The 21,322-nt window shown below is 68.0% G+C and overlaps 1 protein-coding gene across 1 annotated transcript; it reads left to right on the top strand.

The window, feature by feature from the left end:
* The first annotated feature begins 6,543 nt into the window (after positions 1–6,543).
* Positions 6,544–20,689, top strand: LOC148590364 (G-patch domain and KOW motifs-containing protein-like). The gene is given in 13 exon segments (XM_088539125.1): positions 6,544–6,725; positions 6,950–7,247; positions 7,293–7,314; positions 8,354–8,526; positions 10,605–10,708; positions 13,053–13,257; positions 14,750–14,832; positions 17,154–17,243; positions 18,097–18,133; positions 18,136–18,159; positions 18,859–18,928; positions 19,879–19,964; positions 20,567–20,689. Coding segments are annotated over 13 exon segments (1,497 nt in total).
* Positions 20,690–21,322: the final 633 nt, after the last annotated feature.

The raw sequence follows: 21,322 nt of genomic DNA, 5'->3' as shown, positions 1-21,322 counted from the left end.
GGACTGACCCATTGTGGGACATGGGGGGGGGTTGGACCGACCCACTTGGGGACATGGGGGGGGGGTCGGACCGACCCATTGTGGGACATGGGGGGGGGGTTGGACTGACCCATTGTGGGACATGGGGGGGGTCGGACCGACCCATTGTGGGACATGGGGGGGGGTTGGACGGACCCATTGTGGGACATGGGGGGGGTTGGACCGACCCATTGTGGGACATGGGGGGGGTTGGACCGACCCATTGTGGGACATGGGGGGGGGTCGGACCGACCCATTTCGGGCCATGGGGGGGTTGGACCGACCCATTGTGGGACATGGGGGGGGGGTTGGACCGACCCATTGTGGGACATGGGGGGGGTTGGACCGACCCATTGCGGGACATGGGGGGGGTTGGACCGACCCATTTGGGGCCATGGGGGGGGTTGGACCGACCCATTGTGGGACATGGGGGGGGGTTGGACTGACCCATTGTGGGACATGGGGGGGGTTGGACTGACCCATTGTGGGACATGGGGGGGGTTGGACTGAACCATTGTGGGACATGGGGGTCCCCGCGCCCCCCCCTCACCAGGGCTCCCTGCGCCCCAGCAGACACAGGCAGAGCTCCCCCGCGGGGAGCGGGTGACGGAGAGGGACAGCGTGCCGGGCACTGCGGGGGGGGGAGCGTCGGTGTGACGTCACCGTTACGTCACCGTGATGTCACCGCGACGGCACCGCGACGGCACCGCGATGTCACCATGATGTCATGGAGTGTCACCGCGATGTCCCCGCGACGCCACCATAATGTCACCATGACATCACCGTGACATCCCCACGCCAGCGCGATGTCCCCACGCCACCCCTGTGATGTCACCGCGACGTCACCGCGATGACCCCACGATGCCACCGCGATGCCATTGTGCCATCACCACGATGTCCTCGTGATGTCACCACAATGTCACCGCGCGGTCACCATGACGTCACCGCGCCACCCCCCACGATGCCACCGCAATGTCCCCATGCTGTCACCGTGACGTCACCGCGCCGCCCCCCTGCGATGTCACCACGCGGTCACCATGACATCACCATGACGTCACCGCGCCGCCCCCCATGATGCCACCGCGACGTCACCGTGCCGCCCCCCATGATGTCACCACGCGGTCACCATGACATCACCATGACATCACCGCGCCACTCCTCGCGATGTCACTGTGATGTCACCGCGCCGTCCCCGTGATGTCACCGCACAGTCACCATGACGTCACCATGACGTCACCGTGACATCACCGCGCCACCCCCCACGATGTCCCCGTGATGTCACCGCGCGGTCACCATGACGTCACCATGATGTCAGCGCCCCACCCCCGTGATGTCACCGCGCGGTCACCGTGACGTCACCGCGCCGCCCCCCGCGCTGTCCCCGCGCGGTCCCCATGACGTCACGATGACGTCACCGCGGCGCTCACCGGGGGGGTCCCCCCTCCGCAGCAGCAGGCGCAGCCGGGCGCCCCCCCCCCGGATCAGGGCCAGGGCCTGGGCCCGGCTCATGGCGCCCGCGGGGACCCCGTCGATGGCCAGGACCTGGTCACGGACCTGGGGGGGACAGTGTCACCAAGGGGGGGACATTGTCACCGGGACACCGAGGGGGGGTCACAGTGTCACCAAGGGGGGGACATTGTCACCGGGACACGGGGGGGGGTCACAGTGTCACCGGGGGGGGTCACGGTGTCACCGAGGGCTCATGGCGCCCACGGGGACCCCGTCGATGGCCAGGACCTGGTCACGGACCTGGGGGGGGGACAATGTCACCGTGTCACCAAGGGGGGGACATTGTCACCGGGACACTGGGGGGGTTCACAGTGTCACCAAGGGGGGGTCACCGTGTCACCACGGTGGGGTCACGGTGTCACCGGGGGGATGACATTGTCACCGTGACACCGAGGGGGGGTGACAGTGTCACCAAGGGGGGTCACAGTGTCACAGTGTCACCAAGGGGGGTCACAGTGTCACCGAGGGGGGGGTCACGGTGTCACTGAGGGGGGATCACAGTGTCACCACAGGGGGTCACAGGGTCACGCTGTCACCAAGGGGGGGTCACGGTGTCACCATTTCACCGAGGGGGGGTCACAGTGTCACGAAGGGGGGGGTCACAGTGTCACCGAGGGGGGTCCCGGTGTCACCGCGGGGGGGTCCCGCCGTCCCCCCCCCGTACCTGGATGCGGCCGCTCCGGTGGGCGGGGCCGCCCTCGCGCAGCCCCCGCACGAACAGGCCCCCCCCGCGGCCCCCCCCCCGCAGGCGGAAGCCGAAGCCCCCGGGGCCGCGGGGCAGATCCACCGAGAAGGGGGGGGGCTGCGGGGGGGGGAACGGGCAGGGCCCCCCCGGAGAGCGGGGACCCCCCGAGACCCCCATGACCCCCGTGACCCCCCCAGAGCCTGTGACCCCCCCAAGACCCCCAAGAACCCCCCCGGATCCGTGTGACCCCCCCGAGACCCCCATGACCCCCCCAGATCCCCATGACCCCCCCAGATCCCCATGACCCCCCATGTCCCTGTGACCCCCCATGTCCCCAGCCCCCCCGTGTCCCCCCCAGCTCCCTGTGCCCCCCCATGTCCCCCCATGTCCCCGTGTCCCCCCCGATGTCCCCAGCCCCCCCATGACCCCCCCCATGTCCCCATGACCCGCCATGTCCCTGTGCCCCCCCATGTCCCCCCATGTCCCCATGTCCCCCCCATGTCCCCAGCCCCCCCGTGTCCCCCCCATGTCCCTGTGTCCCCCCCATGTCCCCATGGCCCCCCCAGTGTCTCCAGCCCCCTCGTGACCCCCCCAGATCCCCTGACACCCCCCATGTCCCCCCATGTCCCCAGCCCCCGTGACCCCCCCCCAGATCCCCATGTCCCCCCCATGTCCCCTCATGTCCCCAGCCCCCCCATGCCCCCCCCATGTGCCTGTGTCCCCCCATGTCCCTCTGTCCCCCCCATGTTCCTGTACCCACCCCGTGTCCCCCTCCGGTGTCCCCAGCCCCCCCCATAACCCCCCCCATGTCCCCGAGCCCCCCCCATGTCCCTGTGTCCCCCCATGTGTCCCCAGTGTCCCCAGCCCCCCCGTGTCCCCCCCAGTCCCCATGTCCCCCCCATGTCCCCGTGACCCCCCCAGCTCCCTGTGACCCCCCCATGTCCCTTCCTCCCCCCGTGTCCCCCCATGTCCCCGTGTCCCCCCCATGTCCCTGTGACCCCCCCCCGGTGTCCCCAGCCCCCCCCATAACCCCCCCCATGTCCCCAGCCCCCCCCCGGTGTCCCCAGCCCCCCCGTGACCCCCCCCCCCAGATCCCCATGTCCTCCCCATGTCCCCCCATGTCCCCAGCCCCCCCGTGCCCCCCCCATGTTCCTGTGCCCCCCCCGTGTCCCCCCCCGGTGTCCCCAGCCCCCCCCATAACCTCCCCCATGTCCCCGAGCCCCCCCCATGTCCCTGTGTCCCCCCATGTCCCCCCAGTGTCCCCAGCCCCCCCGTGTCCCCCCCAGTCCCCATGTCCCCCCCATGTCCCCGTGACCCCCCCAGCTCCCTGTGACCCCCCCCATGTCCCTTTCCCCCCCCCGTGTCCCCCCCATGTCCCCGTGACCCCCCCCCGGTGTCCCCAGCCCCCCCCCGACCCCCCCCATGTCCCCATGTCCCCCCCCCGGTGTCCCCAGCCCCCCCCCCATCTCCTACCTGTCCCCCGGCCAGGCCGCCCCCCGCGCCCCCCCCTCGCCGCTCCCCGTCTCCATGGCAACGTCAGCTGGGGGAGGGGGGGGCGCGGGGTGAGGGGGGGGCCGAACCCCCCCCCCCGCGCCCCCCCCCCCCCGGGTGTCACTCACGGGGGGGGGGCAGCAGCTCCAGGGGCTCCGGTCCCACGAAGCTGGTGACGGCCAGAGCCCCCCCCCGGGGGGCGGGGCCTGCGGGGGGGGGACACCGGTGTCACCAATGACCCCCCCAGAGCCACCAATGACCCTCCCAGAGCCCCCCAATGTCCAAAGACCCCCCAGTGTCACCAATGACCCTGCAGGGTCCCCCTAGTGCCCCCAATGACACCCCGGTGTCACCAATGACCCCCCCAGAGCCCCTCTGTGTCCCCAGTGACCCCCCAGGGCCACCAATGACCCCCCCAGGGCCCCCCGTGTCACCACTGACCCCCCCCAGTGCCACCAATGACCCCCCAGTGTCCCCAATGACCCCCCAGTGTCACCGATGACCCCCCCAGTGCCACCAATGACCCCCCCAGGGCCCCCAATGACCCCCCCGGTGTCACCAATGACCCCTCAGGGCCACCAATGACCTCCCCAGAACCCCCCAGTGTCACCGATGACGGCCTAATGTCACCAATGACCCCCCAGTGTCATCAATGACCCCTCAGGGCCACCAATGACTGCCCAATGTCACCAATGACCCCCCCAGGGCTCCAATGACCCCCCAGTGTCACCAATGACCCCCCCAGTGTCACCCATGACCCCCCCAGGGTCCCCAATGACCCCCCAGTGTCCCAAATGACCCCCCAGGGCCCCCCAGTGTCACCAATGACCCCCAGTGTCACCAATGACCCCCCCCAGGGCTCCCAATGACCCCCCCAGTGTCACCAATGACTCCCCCATTGTCCCCAATAACCCCCCAATGTCCCCAATGACCCCCCCCAGAGCCCCCCAGTGTCACCAACGACCCCCAGAGCCACCAATGACCCCCCAGTGTCACCAATGACCCCCCCACTGTCCCCAATGACCCCCCCTGAGTGTCCCCAATGACCCCCCAGTGTCCCCAATGACCCCCCCACTGTGTCCCAAATGAGCCCCCGGGGCCACCAAGTGTCACCAATGACCCCCTAGGCCCCCAATGACCCCCCCACTGTGCCAAATGACCCCCCCCATTGTCCCAAATGACCTCCCAGTGTCACCAATGACCCCCCCAGTGTCCCCAATGACTCCCAGGGCCCGCAAGGACCCCCCAGGGCCCCCTCAATGTCATCAATGACCCCCCAGTGCCACCAATGACCCCCCTGTCCCCAATGCCCCCCATGTCCCCAATGTCCCCATGTCCCCGATGTCCCCATTGTCCCCATTGTCCCCATGTCCCCCCCATTGTCCCCATTGTCCCCCATGACCCACCCGGGCTCTCCAGCAGCAGCACCAGGTCGGGCCGGGGGGGCCGCGGGGGGGGCTCGGGGGGCGGGGGCGGCGCCGGGGGGGCGGGGCCCGGCGGTAGCGCAGGACACAGGCCCCGCCCACCGCCACCAGCAACGTCACCGCGGGGGGGGGCCTGGGGGGGCGAGGGGGGGGGGGACAGCCCGTGAGGGGACAGGGACACCCATATGGGGACATTGACCCCCCATGAGGGGACGGGGACACCCATAGGGGGACATTGACCCCCCATAGAGGGACATTGACCCCCATAGGGGGACATTGACACCCGCATGGGGGACATTGACCCCAATGAGGGGACGGGGACACCCATAGGGGGACATTGACCCCCCCATGAGGGGACGGGGACACCCCATGAGGGGACATTGACCCCCATAGGAGGACATTGACCCCCCATAGAGGAACATTGAGACCCATAGGCGGACATTGACCCCCATGAGGGGACGGGCACACCCATGAGGGGACAGGGACACCCATAGGGGGACATTGACCCCCCATAGGGGGACATTGACCCCCATAGGGGGACATTGACACCCGCATGGGGGACATTGACCCCAATGAGGGGACGGGGACACCCCGTGAGGGGACAGCAACACCCATAGGGGGACATTGACACCCATAGGGGGACATTGAGTCCCATAGGGGGACATTAACCCCCATGAGGTGACGGGGACACCCCGTGAGGGGACATTGACCCCCATATGGGGACATTGACCCCCCATGAGGGGACGGGGACCCCCCCCGGTGACATTGACCCCCATGAGGGGACATTGAGACCCATAGGGGACACTGACCCCCACATGAGGGGACGGGGACATTTCCCCCCCCCCCCCCTTAGCCCCATAGGGGGACATTGACCCCCCCCCAAGGAGGGGACAGGGCCCCCCCTCCCCCATTGGGGGACATTGATCCCCACGAGGGGACATCAACCCCCCCCAAAAAGGGACCCCCCCCCCCCATAAGGGGACAAGGGGACATCGACCCCCCCCCCCCATAACTCACCCTGCGGGAGGGGGGGCGGCCCAGGGGGGGTCCCGAGGCCCCGCCCCCCCCATGGCCAGCGCGGGGGGGTCCCTATGGGGAGAGATGACGTGTGTGTGTGGGGGGCACGTAACCCCCCCCAGTGTCCCCAATGTCCCCAAACCCCCCCCAGTGTCCCCAACCCCCCCCAATGTCCCCAACACCCCCCGGTTCTTCCCCTCCCCCCCCCCCGGGTACCGGCCGCTGTCGCCCTGGCAACCGCTCGGCGGGGCGCGCTTACGTCACGCGCGGCGCCGCCGGACCAATCAGCGCCGCCGCCCCCCCCCCCCCGCGCCGCCGCAAAGCCTCATGGGGGTTGTAGTCCGGGGGCGGGGGGGGGAGCGCGGACTCCATTTCCCAGAGCGCCCCGCGGCGCGCAAGATGGCGGCGAGCGGCGGCGCCGAGGCCGGGGACGGCGCCGAAGCCGGAACCGAGGCCCGGACCGGAACCGGGGCCGGGCCGGTGTCGTTCGGGTTCAGGCGCCGGGCGCCGCCGCGGCCGCCGCCGCGGGCCGGGCCCGAACGGGACTTCCTGACGGCCGTGGAGGACCGGGAGCTGCTGAGGTGCCGCACGGCGCATGCGCACGGAGGGGAGGGGGTGGAGGGGGAGCGCCTGCGCATGCGCCTCGTGGGGGGGGTGGAGGGGGTGTTTGCGCATGCGCACGCGGGGGGGGAGTGGAGGAGGGAGCGCCTGCGCTGCGGGGGGGGGGTGATTTGAGCATGCGCAGTGGGTGGGGGGGGGGGTGAGCGGTCGAGGGGCGTGGCTAAAGGTGGCCCCGCCCTTCCAGCGCGCGGCCGGCCCCGCCTCCCCCCGGGGAGCTCGTGATCCCTCTGCTGCCCTCGCGGCGCTGGAGGGGCGCTGGCCACGCCCACAAGGACGCGGGACACGCCCACAAGGACGCAGGACACGCCCACAACGATGACCCCGCCCACAAGGACACAGACCCCGCCCATAAGGATCCAGGACACGCCCACCAGGACGCAGGACACGCCCACCAGGACGCAGGACGCTCCCCCGAGGCCGCAGACCCCGCCCCCCCGCCCGCCGACCCCGCCTCCCCGGATGGAGGCCCCGCCCCCAAGCGCGCAAGCCCCGCCCCCCCGGAGCCCCCCCCCTCCGTGGAGGCCCAGGCCGTGCGGGAGATCCTGGAGGGTGAGGGGGGGGCCCCCAATATCCGGGGGGGGGCCCCAATATCCGGGGGGGTCCCTGGTGTCCGGGGGGGCCCCAATATCCGGGGGGGGGGGCCCGGCATCCGGGGGGGGCCCCAATATCCAGGGGGGGGCCCAGGCGTCCGGGGGGGTCTCTGGTGTCCGGGGGGGGCCCCGGTATCTGCGGGGGGCCCCAGTATCCGGGGGGGGGCAGGTGTCCAAGGGGGGGTCCCCAATATCCGGGGGGGGTCCCCAGTATCCCGGGGGGGGGTCCCCAGTATCCGGGGGGGGCCCAGGCGTCCGGGGGGGTCCCCAATATCCGGGGGGGGTCCCCAGTATCCCGGGGGGGGTCCCCAATATCCGGGGGGGGCCCAGGCATCCGGGGGGTCCCCAATATCCGGGGGGGTCCCCAATATCCCGGGGGGGGGCCCAGGCGTCCGGGGGGGGCCCAGGCGTCCGGGGGGGTCCCCAGTATCCGGGGGGGGTCCCCAGTATCCCGGGGGGGGGGTCCCTGGTGTCTGGGGGGGTCCCCAATATCCCGGGGGGGGTCCCCAATATCCCGGGGGGGTCCAGGCGTCCGGGGGGGGTCCCTGGTGTCCGGGGGGGTCCCCAATACCCGGGGGGGGCCCCAATATCCGGGGGGGTCCCTGGTGTCCGGAGGGGGGGGCTGGTGTCCGGGGGGGCCCCAATATCCAGGGGGGGGGGCCCGGCATCCGGGGGGGGGCCCCAATATCCGGGGGGGTCTCTGGTGTCCGGGGGGGGGTCCCCGATATCTGCAGGGGGCCCCAGTATCTGGGGGGGGACCCAGGTGTCCGGGGGGCTCCCCAATATCCAGGGGGGGGCCCAGGCGTCCGGGGGGGGTCCCTGGTGTCCGGGGGGGGGGCCCCAATATCCGGGGGGGTCCCCGGTGTCTGGGGGGGGGTCCCTGGTGTCCAGGGGGTCCTCAATATCCCGGGGGGGGTCCCCAGTATCCGGGGGGGTCCCCAGTGTCCGGGGGGGGCCCAGGCGTCCGGTGACCCCCCCTTTTCGTCCCCCCCCCCCAGAGTCCCGGCAGGACCCGGCGCAGGGGACGTCGGGGCCCCCCCTGTCCATCCCCATGGGGCCGGCGGAGCCGGATCGGGACCGGAACCGGGATCAGAACCGGGACCGGAACCGGGATCGGGATCAGAACCGGGATCGGAACTGGGATCGGGGCGTCGCCGAGGGAGCCCTGCCCGTGAGTGAGCGCGGAACCGGGACCGGAACCGGAACCGGCCCTGGAGACAGAACCACCCCCAGAACCGACCCAGAACCACCCCCAGAACCAGAACCGCCCCCTGGACCCAGAGCCCCTCCCAGACCCAGAACCAGCCCCCCCCAGGCCCATAAGGGGCTTCTGGAGACCAACGTTGTCCCCAATGTCCCCAATGTCCCCATTGTCCCCATTGTCCCTGTTGTCCCCATTGTCCCCATCGTCCCCATTGTCCCCATAGGGTCCCCAGGATTACGCCACTGTCCCCATAGGGTCCCCCCATTCCCCCCATTCCCCCCATGTCCCCCCATTGTCCCCATTTCCCCCATTGTCCCCATTGTCCCCATGTCCCCTCATTGTCCCCATTGTCCCCATTGTCCCCGTTGTCCCCATTGTCCCCATTCCCCCCTCATTCCCCCCATTGTCCCCACAGGGTCCCCAGGATTGTCCCCATGTCCCCGCATTGTCCCCATTGTCCCCCTTGTCCCCATTGTCCCCGTTGTCCCCGTTGTCCCCTCATTGTCCCCAGGTCCCCAATAGGGTCCCCAGGATTACGCGGCCGTCCCCGTTGTTCCCAATGTCCCCATTGTCCCCATTGTCCCCATCGTCCCCATTGTCCCCAATGTCCCCCCATTCCCCCCATTCCCCCCAATAGGGTCCCCAGGATTACGCCGCCGTCCCCGTTGTCCCCATGTCCCCCCATCGTCCCCATTGTCCCCGTGTCCCCCCATTGTCCCCATTCCCCCCATAGGGTCCCCAGGATTACACCGCCGTCCCCGTCGTCCCCAATGTCCCCAATGTCCCCCCATTGTCCCCATTGTCCCCATAGGGTCCCCAGGATTACGCCGCCATCCCCATTGTCCCCATGTCCCCCCATTGTCCCCATTGTCCCGAATGCCCCCCCATTGTCCCCATTGTCCCCAATGTCCCCTCATTCCCCCCATTCCCCCCATAGGGTCCTCAGGATTACGCCGCCGTCCCCGTCGTCCCCAATGTCCCCAATGTCCCCCCATTGTCCCCATAGGGTCCCCAGGATTACGCCGCCGTCCCCGTTGTCCCCTCATTGTCCCCATTGTCCCCAATGTCCCCATTGCCCCCAATAGGGTCCCCAGGATTACGCCGCTGTCCCCATTGTCCCCAATGTCCCCGCATTGTCCCCATTCCCCCCATTCCCCCCCATGTCCCCTCATTGTCCCCATTGTCCCCAATAGGGTCCCCAGGATTACGCCGCCGTCCCCGTTGTTCGCAATGTCCCCATTGTCCCCATGTCCCCCCATTGTCCCCATCGTCCCCAATGTCCCCATAGGGTCCCCAGGATTACGCCGCCGTCCCCATTGTCCCCATTGTCCCCGTTGTCCCCATCGTCCCCATTGTCCCCAATGTCCCCAATGTCCCCCCATTGTCCCCAATAGGGTCCCCAGGATTACGCCGCCGTCTCCATTGTCCCCATTGTCCCCGTTGTCCCCATCGTCCCCATTGTCCCCAATGTCCCCAATGTCCCCCCATTGTCCCCATAGGGTCCCCAGGATTACGCCGCCGTCCCCAATGTCCCCTCATTGTCCCCATTGTCCCCATTGTCCCCAATGTCCCCCCATTGTCCCCAATAGGGTCCCCAGGATTACGCCGCCGTCCCCGTCGCCCCCATTGTCCCCATTGTCCCCATGTCCCCCCATTCCCCCCCATTCCCCCTCATTGTCCCCATCGTCCCCGTTGTTCCCATTGTCCCCATGTCCCCCCATTGTCCCCAATGTCCCCCCATTGTCCCCAATAGGGTCCCCAGGATTACGCCGCCGTCCCCGTTGTCCCCTCATTGTCCCCGTTGTTCCCAATGTCCCCCCATTGTCCCCATTCCCCCCATTCCCCCCAATAGGGTCCCCAGGATTACGCCGCCGTCCCCGTCGTCCCCATTGTCCCCATGTCCCCCCATTCCCCCCATTGTCCCCATTGTCCCCATTGTCCCCATGTCCCCCCATTGTCCCAATAGGGTCCCCAGGATTACGCCGCCGTCCCCGTTGTTCCCAATGTCCCCTCATTGTCCCCGTTGTCCCCATTGTCCCCAATAGGGTCCCCAGGATTACGCCGCCGTCCCCGTCGCCGCCTTCGGGCTGGCCCTGCTGCGGGGGATGGGCTGGAGCCAGGGACAACCGATCGGGAAGACGTTCCCGAGGTGGGCGGGAAACGGCGGGAATGGGGAGGAAACGGGAGGAAACACCCGGGAACGGTGGGAAACACCCGGGAACGGCGGGAAACGGGGAGGAAACGGGGGGAAACGGGAGGAAACGGGAGGAAACGGGGGGAAAAGGGAGGAAAAGGGAGGAAACGGGGAGGAAATGGGGAGGAAACACCCGGGAACGGCGGGAAACAGGAGGAAACGGGGAGGAAACGGGGGGAAACGGCGGGAAACACCTCGGAATGGCGGGAAACGGGGAGGAAACGGGAGAAAACGGGGAGGAAATGGGAGGAAACGGGGAGGAAACGGGAGGAAACGGGGAGGAAACGGGGAGGAAATGGGAGGAAACGGGGGGAAACGGGGAGGAAACGGGGAGGAAACACCCGGGAATGGCGGGAAACGGGAGGAAAAGGGGCGGGAATGGGGAGGAAACGGGAGGAAACGGGAGGAAACGGGGGGAAACGGGGAGGAAACGGGGAGGAAACGGCGGAAAACACCTGGGAATGGCGGGAAACGGGAGGAAACGGGGAGGAAATGGCGGGAAACACCTGGGAATGGCGGGAAACGGGAGGAAACGGGGAGGAAACGGGGAGGAAACGGCGGGAAACACCTGGGAATGGCGGGAAACGGGAGGAAACGGGGAGGAAACGGGGAGGAAACACCCGGGAACGGCGGGAAACGGGAGGAAAAGGGGCGGGAATGGGGAGGAAACGGGAGGAAACGGGGGGAAATGGGGAGGAAACGGGGAGGAAACGGGGGGAAACACCTGGGAATGGCGGGAAACGGGAGGAAACGGGGAGGAAACGGCGGGAAACACCTGGGAATGGCGGGAAACGGCCGGAAACGGGGAGGAAACGGGGAGGAAACGGCGGGAAACACCTGGGAATGGCGGGAAACGGGAGGAAACGGGGAGGAAACGGGGAGGAAACGGGGAGGAAACACCCGGGAATGGCGGGAAACGGGAGGAAAAGGGGCGGGAATGGGGAGGAAATGGGAGGAAACAGGGGGAAACGGCGGGAAACGGGAGGAAACGGGGAGGAAACGGGGAGGAAACACCCGGGAACGGCGGGAAACGGGAGGAAACGGGGAGGAAACGGGAGGAAACGGGGGGAAACGGGGAGGAAACGGGGAGGAAACACCCGGGAACGGCGGGAAACGGGGAGGAAACGGGGGGAAACGGCGGGAAACACCTGGGAATGGCGGGAAACGGGGAGGAAACAGGGAGGAAACGGGGAGGAAACGGCTGGAAATGGGAGGAAATGGCGGGAAATGGAGCGGAAAAAGGGAGGAAATGGGGAGGAAATGGCAGGAAACAGGAGGAAACACCTGGGAATGGCGGGAAACGGGGGGAAATGGGGGGAAATGGGGGGAAACGGGGAGGAAACGGGAGGAAAACGGGGAGGAAACGGCCGGGAATGCCGGGAAACGGGGAGGAAACGGGGAGGAAACGGGAAAGAAATGGAGGAAACGGGGGGAAACAGGGAGGAAATGGGAGGAAACGGGAGGAAAACGGGGAGGAAACGGGAGGAAACGGGGAGGAAATGGCGGGAAAAGGGGGGGAAACGGGGAGGAAACAGGGCGGGAAACACCCGGGAATGGCGGGAAACGAGAGCAAACGGCAGGAAATGGCGGGAAGTGGTGGGAAACAGAGCAGGAAATGGGGCGGAATCGGGTGTTTTGTGGCCACCCCCCCGGAAATAGCCAATGTCCCCCCTTGTCCCCCCTTGTCCCCATGTCCTTCCATGTCCCCAATGTCCCCCCGTGTCCCCCTGTGTCCCCAATGTCCTTCGTGTCCCAACATCCTCCATGTCACCCGTGTCCCTAATTGTCCCCCATGTCCCCATTGTCCCCAATGTCCCCCAATGTCCCCTATGTCCCCCATGTCCTCCATTGTCCCCAATTGTCCCCCCATGTCCCCCCCATGTCCCCCGTGTCCCCCATGTCCCCCATTGTCCCCAATTGTCCCCAATGTCCCCCCATTGTCCCCCATTGTCCCCATTGTCCCCATGTCCCCCCCATGACCCCCGTGTCCCCATTGCCCCCCATGTCCCCCTGTCCCCAATGTCCCCATTGTCCCCATTGTCCCCCATTGTCCCCAATGTCCCCAATGTCCCCCATGTCTCCCGTGTCCCCCATTGTCCCCCATTGTCCCCATTGTCCCCAATGTCCCCTATTGTCCCCATTGTCCCCCCATTGTCCCCCATTGTCCCCATTGTCCCCATGTCCCCCATTGTCCCCCATTGTCCCCATGTCCCCCATTGTCCCCATGTCCCCCATTGTCCCCCATTGTCCCCATGTCCCCTATTGTCCCCATTGTCCCCATTGTCCCCATTGTCCCCAGGGTGGTGAAGCCCCTCGAGCCCCGGCTCCGCCCCCGGGGGTTGGGCCTGGGAGCGGCCGTGGCCCCTCCCCCCCCCGGGCCCGGCCCCGCCCCCTCCTCCTCCCCCTCCCCCCCCGCCGCGGGGGGGGCCGAGGGGGGGGCGGGGCTGGGGGTGGGGGCCAAAGTGAGGCTGGAGAGCGGCCCCCACCGGGGCCTGGAGGGGACGGTAAGAGGGGACAATGGGGACAATGGGGGGAATGGGGGGAATGGGGACAATGGGGGCATTGGGGACACATTGGAGACATTGGGGACAATGGGGACAATGGGGACAATGGGGACATTGGGATAATGGGGACAACGGGGACAACGGGGGGACATAGGGAATATGGGGGACAATGGGGGACATGGGAGATATGGGGGACAGTGGGGACATGGGGGGGACATGGGGACATTGGGGACAATGGAGACATGGGGGGACATTGGGGGCAATGGGGACAATGGGGGGGCAATGGGGACGTTGGGGACATGGAGGGGATAATGGGGACAAGGGGGGGACATGGAGGGGACAATGGGGATAATGGGGGGACAATGGGGAGAATGGGGGACATGGGGGGGACATGGGGGATATGGGGACATGGGGACATTGGGGACAATGGGGACATTGGGGACAATGGGGACATGGGAGGACATTGGGGACGATGGGGGACATTGGGGACATGGGGGACAAGGGGGGGATATGGGGGACATGGGGGGACATGGGAGGCATGGCGGGACATTGGGGACATGGGGGGATGTGGGGACAATGGTGATGCTGGGGGGACATTGGGGACACCTTGGGGACGTGGGGACATGTTGGGGACATGGGGCCACCATGGGGACACTGGTGATGCTGGGGAGACATTGGGGAGACCTCGGGGACATGTTGGGGACATTGGGGACAGTGGGGACACCTTGGGGACATTGGGGACACATTTGGGATGTTGGTGACACCTTGGGGATGTTGGGGCCACCTTGGGGACACGTTGGGGACATTGTGGACACCTTGAGGACACGTTGGTGGCACCTTGGGGACGTTGGGGACACGTTGGGGACACGTTGGGGACACTTGGGGACGTTGGGGACACGTTGGGGACGGTGGGACATTGGGGACATCTTGGGGACATTGGGGACACTTGGGGACGTTGGGGACACCTTGGGGATGTTGGGGACACCTTGGGGACACGTTGGGGACACGTTGGGGATGTTGGTGACACCTTGGGGACGTTGGTGACACCTTGGGGACATTGGGGACATCTTGGGGACATGTTGGGGACATGGGGACACCTTAGGGACGTTGGTGACACCTTGGGGACACGGTGACACCTTGGGGATGTTGGGGACAATTTGGGGACATTGGGGACATCTTGGGGATGTTGGGGCCGCCTTGGGGACACGTTGGGGACACCTTGGGGACGTTGGGGACGCCTTGGGGACACGTTGGGGACACTTGGGGACACTTGGGGCCGTTGGTGACACTTGGGGATGTTGGGGCCACCTTGGGGATGTTGGGGACATCTTGGGGACATTGGGGATATCTTGGGGACATTGGGGACACGTTGGGGACACTTGGGGACGTTGGGGACATCTTGGGGACATTGGGGACACGTTGGGGATGTTGGGGACACGTTGGGGACACTTGGGGACGTTGGGGACGCGGTGGCACCGCGCTGTCCCCGCAGGTGGTGGCCCTGCTGCCCGAGGCCGCGCGGGCCCTGGTCCGGGTGCAGCGACGGGGACAGACGGTGACAGTGACAGCGAGTCAGTACGGGCTGAGAGCCTGTGTGACACAGGGTGAGGACATGGGGACATCGTGGGGACAACATGGGGATGTTGGGGACACTGTGGGGACATGGGGACAACGTGGGGACATGGGGACAGACGGTGACAGTGACAGTGAGTCAATACGGGCTGAGGGTGTGCGGGGGACATGGTGAGGACATGGGGACATGGGGACACCCTGGGGACATGGGGACAACGTGGGGACATGGGGACAGTGTGGGGACATGGGGACATGGGGACATGGGGACAATGTGGGGACATGGGGACAGACGGTGACAGTGACAGCGAGTCAGTACAGGGTGAGAGTGTGCGGGGGACACAGTGAGGACATGGGGACACCATGGGGACATGGGGACACCGTGGGGACACCATGGGGACATGGGGACATGGGGACAACGTGGGGACATGGGGACAACACGGGGACATGGGGACATGGGGACATGAGCACATCATGGGGACATGGGGACACTGTGGGGACATGGGGACAGACGGTGACAGTGACAGCGAGTCAATACGGGCTGAGAGCCTGTGTGACACAGGGTGAGGACGTGGGGACAATGTGGGGACACCATGGGGACATGGGGACATGGGGACAACATGGGGACATGGGGACACCATGGGGACACTGCGGGGACACCACAGGGACAGCCCCGGGTACAGCCCTAGTGACACCCTGGGGACATGGGGACAACCCGGGGACATGGGGACACCCTGGGGACACCTGGGGACACCTGGGGACAGTGGGGGTGGCCCTAGTGACACCCTGGGGACAGCGGGGACACCTGGGGACACCCCGGGGATGGGGGGGTGACACCCTGGGGACACCTGGGGACACCCAGGGACCCCTTGGGGACACTGGGGCGCCTTGGGGACATTGGGACCCCCCTGGGGACATCGGGGCCCCCTTGGGGACATCAGGGACCCCTTGGGGACATCAGGGCTCCCTGGGGACATCAGGGCCAGCCTAGGGACATTGGGGCCACCTTGGGGACATTGGGACCCCCCTGGGGACATTAGGGACCCCTTGGGGACATCAGGGACCCCCTAGGGGACATTGGGGACCCCCTTGGGGACATTGAGGACCTCTTGGGGACATTGGGACCTCCCTGGGGACATTAGGGACCCCTCAGGGGACATTGGGGAGCCCCCAGGGGACATCAAGGCCCCCTGGGGACATCGGGGACCCCCTAGGGACATTGGGGCCCCCTTGGGGACATTGGGACCCCCCCTAGGGACATCAGGGTCCCCCTGGGGACATTGGGGACCCCCCGGGGACATTGGGGCCCCCCTAGGGACATTGGGGCCCCCTTGGGGACATCGGGGACCCCTTGGGGACATCAAGGCCCCCCGGGGACATTGGGGCCACCTTGGGGACATTGGGGCCCCCCTGGGGACATTAGGGACCCCTTGGGGACATTAGGGACCCCTTGGGGACATTGGGGACCTCTTGGGGACATCAGGGCCCCCCTAGGGACATTGGGGCCCCCTGGGGCATGGGGACCCCCTGGGGACATTAGGGACCCCTTGGGGACATCGGGGACCCCCTAGGGGACATTGGGACCTCTTGGGGACATTGGGACCTCCCTGGGGACATTAGGGACCCCTTGGGGACATTGGGGCCCCCCGGGGACATTGGGGAGCCCCCAGGGGACATTGGGGACCTCTTGGGGACATCATGGACCCCCTAGGGACATTGGGGCCACATTGGGGACATTGGGACCCCCCTGGGGACATTGGGGCCCCCTTGGGGACATCAAGGCCCCCTGGGGACATCGGGGACCCCCCTGGGGACATTAGGGACCCCTGGGGGACATTGGGGCCCCCCGGGGACATCACGGACCCCCCTGGGGACATCGGGGACCCCCCGGGGACATTGGGGACCCCTTCGGGACATCAGGGCCCCCCTAGGGACATTGGGTCCCCCTGGGGACATCAGGGACCCCTTGGGAACATTGAGGATCCCCCAGGGGACATTGGGACCCCTTGGGGACATTGGGGATCTCTTGGGGACATCAAGGCCCCCTGGGGACATTAGGGACCCCTGGGGGACATTGGGGACCCCCTAGGGACATTGGGGCCCCCTGGGGACATTGGGGACCTCTTGGGGACAGTGGGGACCCCTTGGGGACATCAGGGTCCCCCTGGGGACATCAGGGCCCCCCTAGGGACATTGGGGCCCCCTTGGGGACATTGGGGACCCCCTTGGGGACATCAAGGGCCCCTGGGGACATTGGGGACCCCTTGGGGACATTGGGGCCCCCCTGCCCCCCCCCCCCCCCCCGGTGACACCCATCCCCCCCCCAGACAGACCCCCCCGCTCGCCGCCCCCCCCGCGGAGGCCGCCCCGGACGCCGGGGCCCCCGAGCGGAAGCGGAAGGCGCCGCCCCCGCCCAGGTGAGCCCCATAGATGGGGGGCAGCCCATAGATGGGGGGCAGCCCCATAGGGGACCCATAGGGGACCCATAGATGGGGGGCAGCCCCATAGATGGGGGGCAGCCCCATAGGGACCCATAGATGGGAGGCAGCCCCATAGTGCCCCATAGGGGACCCATAGATGGGGGGCAGCCCCATAGATGAGGGGCAGCCCCATAGAGGACCCATAGATGGGGGGCAGCCCCATAGATGGGGGGCAGCCCCATAGGGAAGCCATAGATGGGGGGCAACCCCATAGTGCTCTGTAGATGGGGGACAGCCCCATAGATGAGGAGCAGCCCCATAGCGCCCCATAGGAGACCCATAGATGGGAGGCAGCCCCATAGTGGTCCATAGATGGGGGGCAGCCCCATAGATGTGGGGCAGCCCCATAGATGTGGGGCAGCCCCATAGTGCCCCATAGGGGACCCATAGATGGGGGACAGCCCCATAGGGACCCATAGGGAACATATAGATGGATGGCAGCCCCATAGATGGGGGGCAGCCCCATAGATGTGGGGCAGCCCCATAGCACCCTATAGGAGACCCATAGATGGGGGGCAGCCCTATAGAGGACCCATAGGGGACCCATAGATGTGGGGCAGCCCCATAGATGAGGGGCAGCCCTGTAGATGGGAGGCAGCCCCATAGATGGGAGGCAGCCCCATAGAGGACCCATAGATGGGGGGCAGCCCCATAGATGGGAGGCAGCCCCATAGAGGACCCATAGATGTGGGGCAGCCCCATAGATGTGGGGCAGCCCCATAGCGCCCCCCAGGGTCCCCACAGCGGCCGCCCCCCGTGTCCCCGCAGGGTGACCCCGCGGTGGCTCGAGGGACCTTCGTGTCCGCTGCGGTCGACGCCAGCGCCGCCCACGGGGCGCTACTACAACTGCAAGGTGGGGGCGCCGGGGGGGCGGGGCCTGAGCGGGGGGCGGGGCCCGCACGGGGGGCGGGACCCACACGGGGGCGGGACCCACGCGGGGGGCGGGACCCACACGGGGGGCGGGACCCACACGGGGGGCGGGACCCGCACAGGGGCTGCTATGGGGTGGGACCCACATGTGGCTCCGTTATGGGGCAGGACCCACACGTGGGGCTGCTATGGGGCTGGATCCATGCGTGGCTCTGCTATGGGGTCGGAGCCGGGGTGGGGAGGCGGAGCTGAGGGGTGGGGGGCGGAGCCGGGGTGGGGGGTGGAGCCGGGGGTAGAGCAGGTGGGGGGGGAACGGGTCGGGGGGCGGAGCCGGGGTTGGGGGCGGAGCCGGGGGTAGAGCCGGTGGGGGGGGTGGGGCCGGGGGTGGGGGTGGAGCCATGGGGTGGAGCCATGGGGTGGAGCCGGGTGGAGGAGGAGCCAGGGGTGGGGGGCGGAGCTGAGGGGTGGGGGGGGCGGAGCCGGCGGCAGGAGGTGGAGCCATGGGCGGGGGCAGAGCTGGGGGTGGGGGCAGAGCTGGGAGTGGGGGCGGAGCCGAGGGTGGGGGCAGAGCCATGGGGTGGGTGTGGAGCTGGGGGCGGAGCCATGGGGTGGAGCCGGGGGTGGGGGTGGAGCCATGGGGGCGTGGGCGGGGCCGTGACGTGGCCCCGCCCCCTGTGCCCAGCTGGTGGTGGAGGACGTGGTGTCGGGGGACACGTGTGTGTGCAGAGCTGAGAGCGGGGAGATGGTGGAGGGTGAGAAACAATGGGGGGGAATGGGGGGACAATGGGGGGGGACATGGGGGGGACAAGGGGGACGATGGGGACAATGGGGGGACATGGGGGACAATGGGGGGAATGGGGACAAAGGGGACATGGGGACAATGGGGACAAGGGGGACAAGGGGAGATGGTGGAGGGTGAGAAACAATGGGGGGAATGGGGACAATGGGGGACAATGGGGGGACAACGGGGACATGGGGACAATGGGGACAATGGGGTCAAGGGGGAGATGGTGGAGGGTGAGAGGGAACGGGGGGAATAGGGGGACAATGGGGGGACAATGGGGGACATGGGGGGGACAACGAGGACAAGGGGAGATGGTGGAGGGTGAGAAACAATGGGGGGACAATGGGGGGGACAATGGGGACAATGGGGGACAAGGGGAGATGGTGGAGGGTGAGTGGGAACGGGGGGGGACAATGGGGGGAATGGAGGGGGACAATGGGGACAATGGGGACAATGGGGACATTGGGGGGACATGGGGACAATGGGGGGACATGGGGACAATGAGGGGACAATGGGGACAATGGGGGGACAATGGGGGGACATGGGAAATGGTGGAGGGTGAGTGACAATAAGGGGGGAATGGGGGGAATGGGGGACAATGGGGACATGGGGGGACAATGGAGGGGACAAGGGGGGACATTGGGGACAACGGGGGGAATGGGGGAATGGGGGGAACGGGGACAATGAGGGACAATGGGGGGACAACGGGGACAACGGGGGGACATTGGGGACATCAGGGAGGATGGGGACAATGGGGGACAATGGGGGACAGGGGGAGACAATGGGGGGAATGGGGGACATTGGGAACATGGGGGGACATTGGGGACACTGGGGACATGGGGGACAATGGGGGGACAACAGGGACAATGGGGACACGGTGGGGCTGGCCCCGCCCCTCCCGTGGCCCCGCCCCCCCAGGCCTGCGGGAGGCCATGTTGGAGACCGTGATCCCGCGCGGCGCCGCCGACCGCGTCATGGTGGTGCTGGGCGAGGAGGCGGGGCAGGTGAGGGCGCCGCCCCCAACATGGCCGCCGCGGCCCCGCCCCCTGCATCCACTTCCAACATGGCCGCTCCTGGCTTCACCTCCCCTCCTCCAACATGGCCGCCGCGGCCTCGGCCCCGCCCACCACGCCCCCTTCCAACATGGCCCGCCCGTCTTGGCCCCGCCCCCCGCGCCCGCTTCCAACATGGCGACCCCCGGCTTCACCCCTTCCCATCCCGCCAGCTCCCAACATGGCCGCCACGGTGCCCCGCCCACCACGCCCCCTTCCAACATGGCCGCCCCCGCCTTGGCCCCGCCCACTGCACCCGCTTCCAACATGGCCGCCACAGCCTTCCCATTGTGCCAGCTCCCAACATGGCCGCCGCGGCTTCGCTCCTCCCCCTCGCCCCCTCCCACGTGTCTGTGGCTCCACCCCCCCCCAAACGTGCTCGTTCCCAACATGGCGGCTCCGCCTCCTCCCATCGTGCCCACTTCCAACATGGCCGCCGCAGCTTCACCCCCCCCCCATCGCGCCAGCTCCCAACATGGCCGCCGCGATGCCCCGCCCCCGGTGGGGGGGGCGGGTGTGTCACGTGGCTCTCTGCCCCCGCCCCCTCGCTGCAGGTGGGGCGGATCCTGGAGCGGGACCCGGAAAGGGGGCGGGCCCTGGTGCAGCTGCGGGGGCGGGTCCTGGCGCTGCCCTACGACGCCCTCTGCCACTATGTGGGCGGAGCCGACGACGACTGATGACGCCCCCGGTGACAATAAAGGCGCTTCCGGCCACCCCGTGTCCCCAGAGCGTCCCCTCCTTCCGGCCCAAACATGGCCGCGGCCCGCCTCCAAGATGGCGGCTCCCGTGGGTGCCCGTGGGCTTCCAAGATGGCGGCTGCTACGGGCGCTTGCGCGGTTCCAATATGGCGGCTTGCGCGGGCAGCTTCCCGCCCCCAAGATGGCGGCTCTTACGGGCGCTTTCCGTAACCCAACATGGCGGCCACCAATAGCGCCTTCCGGTCTCCAACAGCGCCTTCCGGTCTCCAACATGGCCGCTCTTGGGGGTCCTTTCCGTATCCCAACGTGTCGCCTTTCCGCCCCCAACATGGCGGCTCTTCCGGGCGCTTTCCGTACCTCAACATGGCGGCCCCCAATGGCGCCTTCCGGTCTCCAACCCGGCGGCTCTTCCGGTTATTTTCCGTATCCCAACATGGCGCCGCCCGCGGGGGCCTTTCCCTTTCCCAACATGGCGGGCGCGGCGTTTGCCCGCCCTCAACATGGCCGCCGGGGGCGGCGCCTTCCCCGCCCTCCCTCCAGTCACGTGGCCCGCGGCGACGCTCCGGCCCGCGGCGCTGAGGAGACTCTATGACCCCGCGGAGCGACCGGTGC

The sequence above is a fragment of the Tinamus guttatus genome, unplaced genomic scaffold (assembly GCF_059628265.1).
Source record: "Tinamus guttatus ecotype Peru unplaced genomic scaffold, ASM5962826v1 Tinamus_guttatus_pri_ptg001407l, whole genome shotgun sequence".
NCBI classification, from domain to species: Eukaryota; Metazoa; Chordata; class Aves; order Tinamiformes; family Tinamidae; genus Tinamus; species Tinamus guttatus.
Note: the sequence above shows the minus strand (reverse complement) of the source record. Positions and strands in the feature narration are given on the sequence as shown.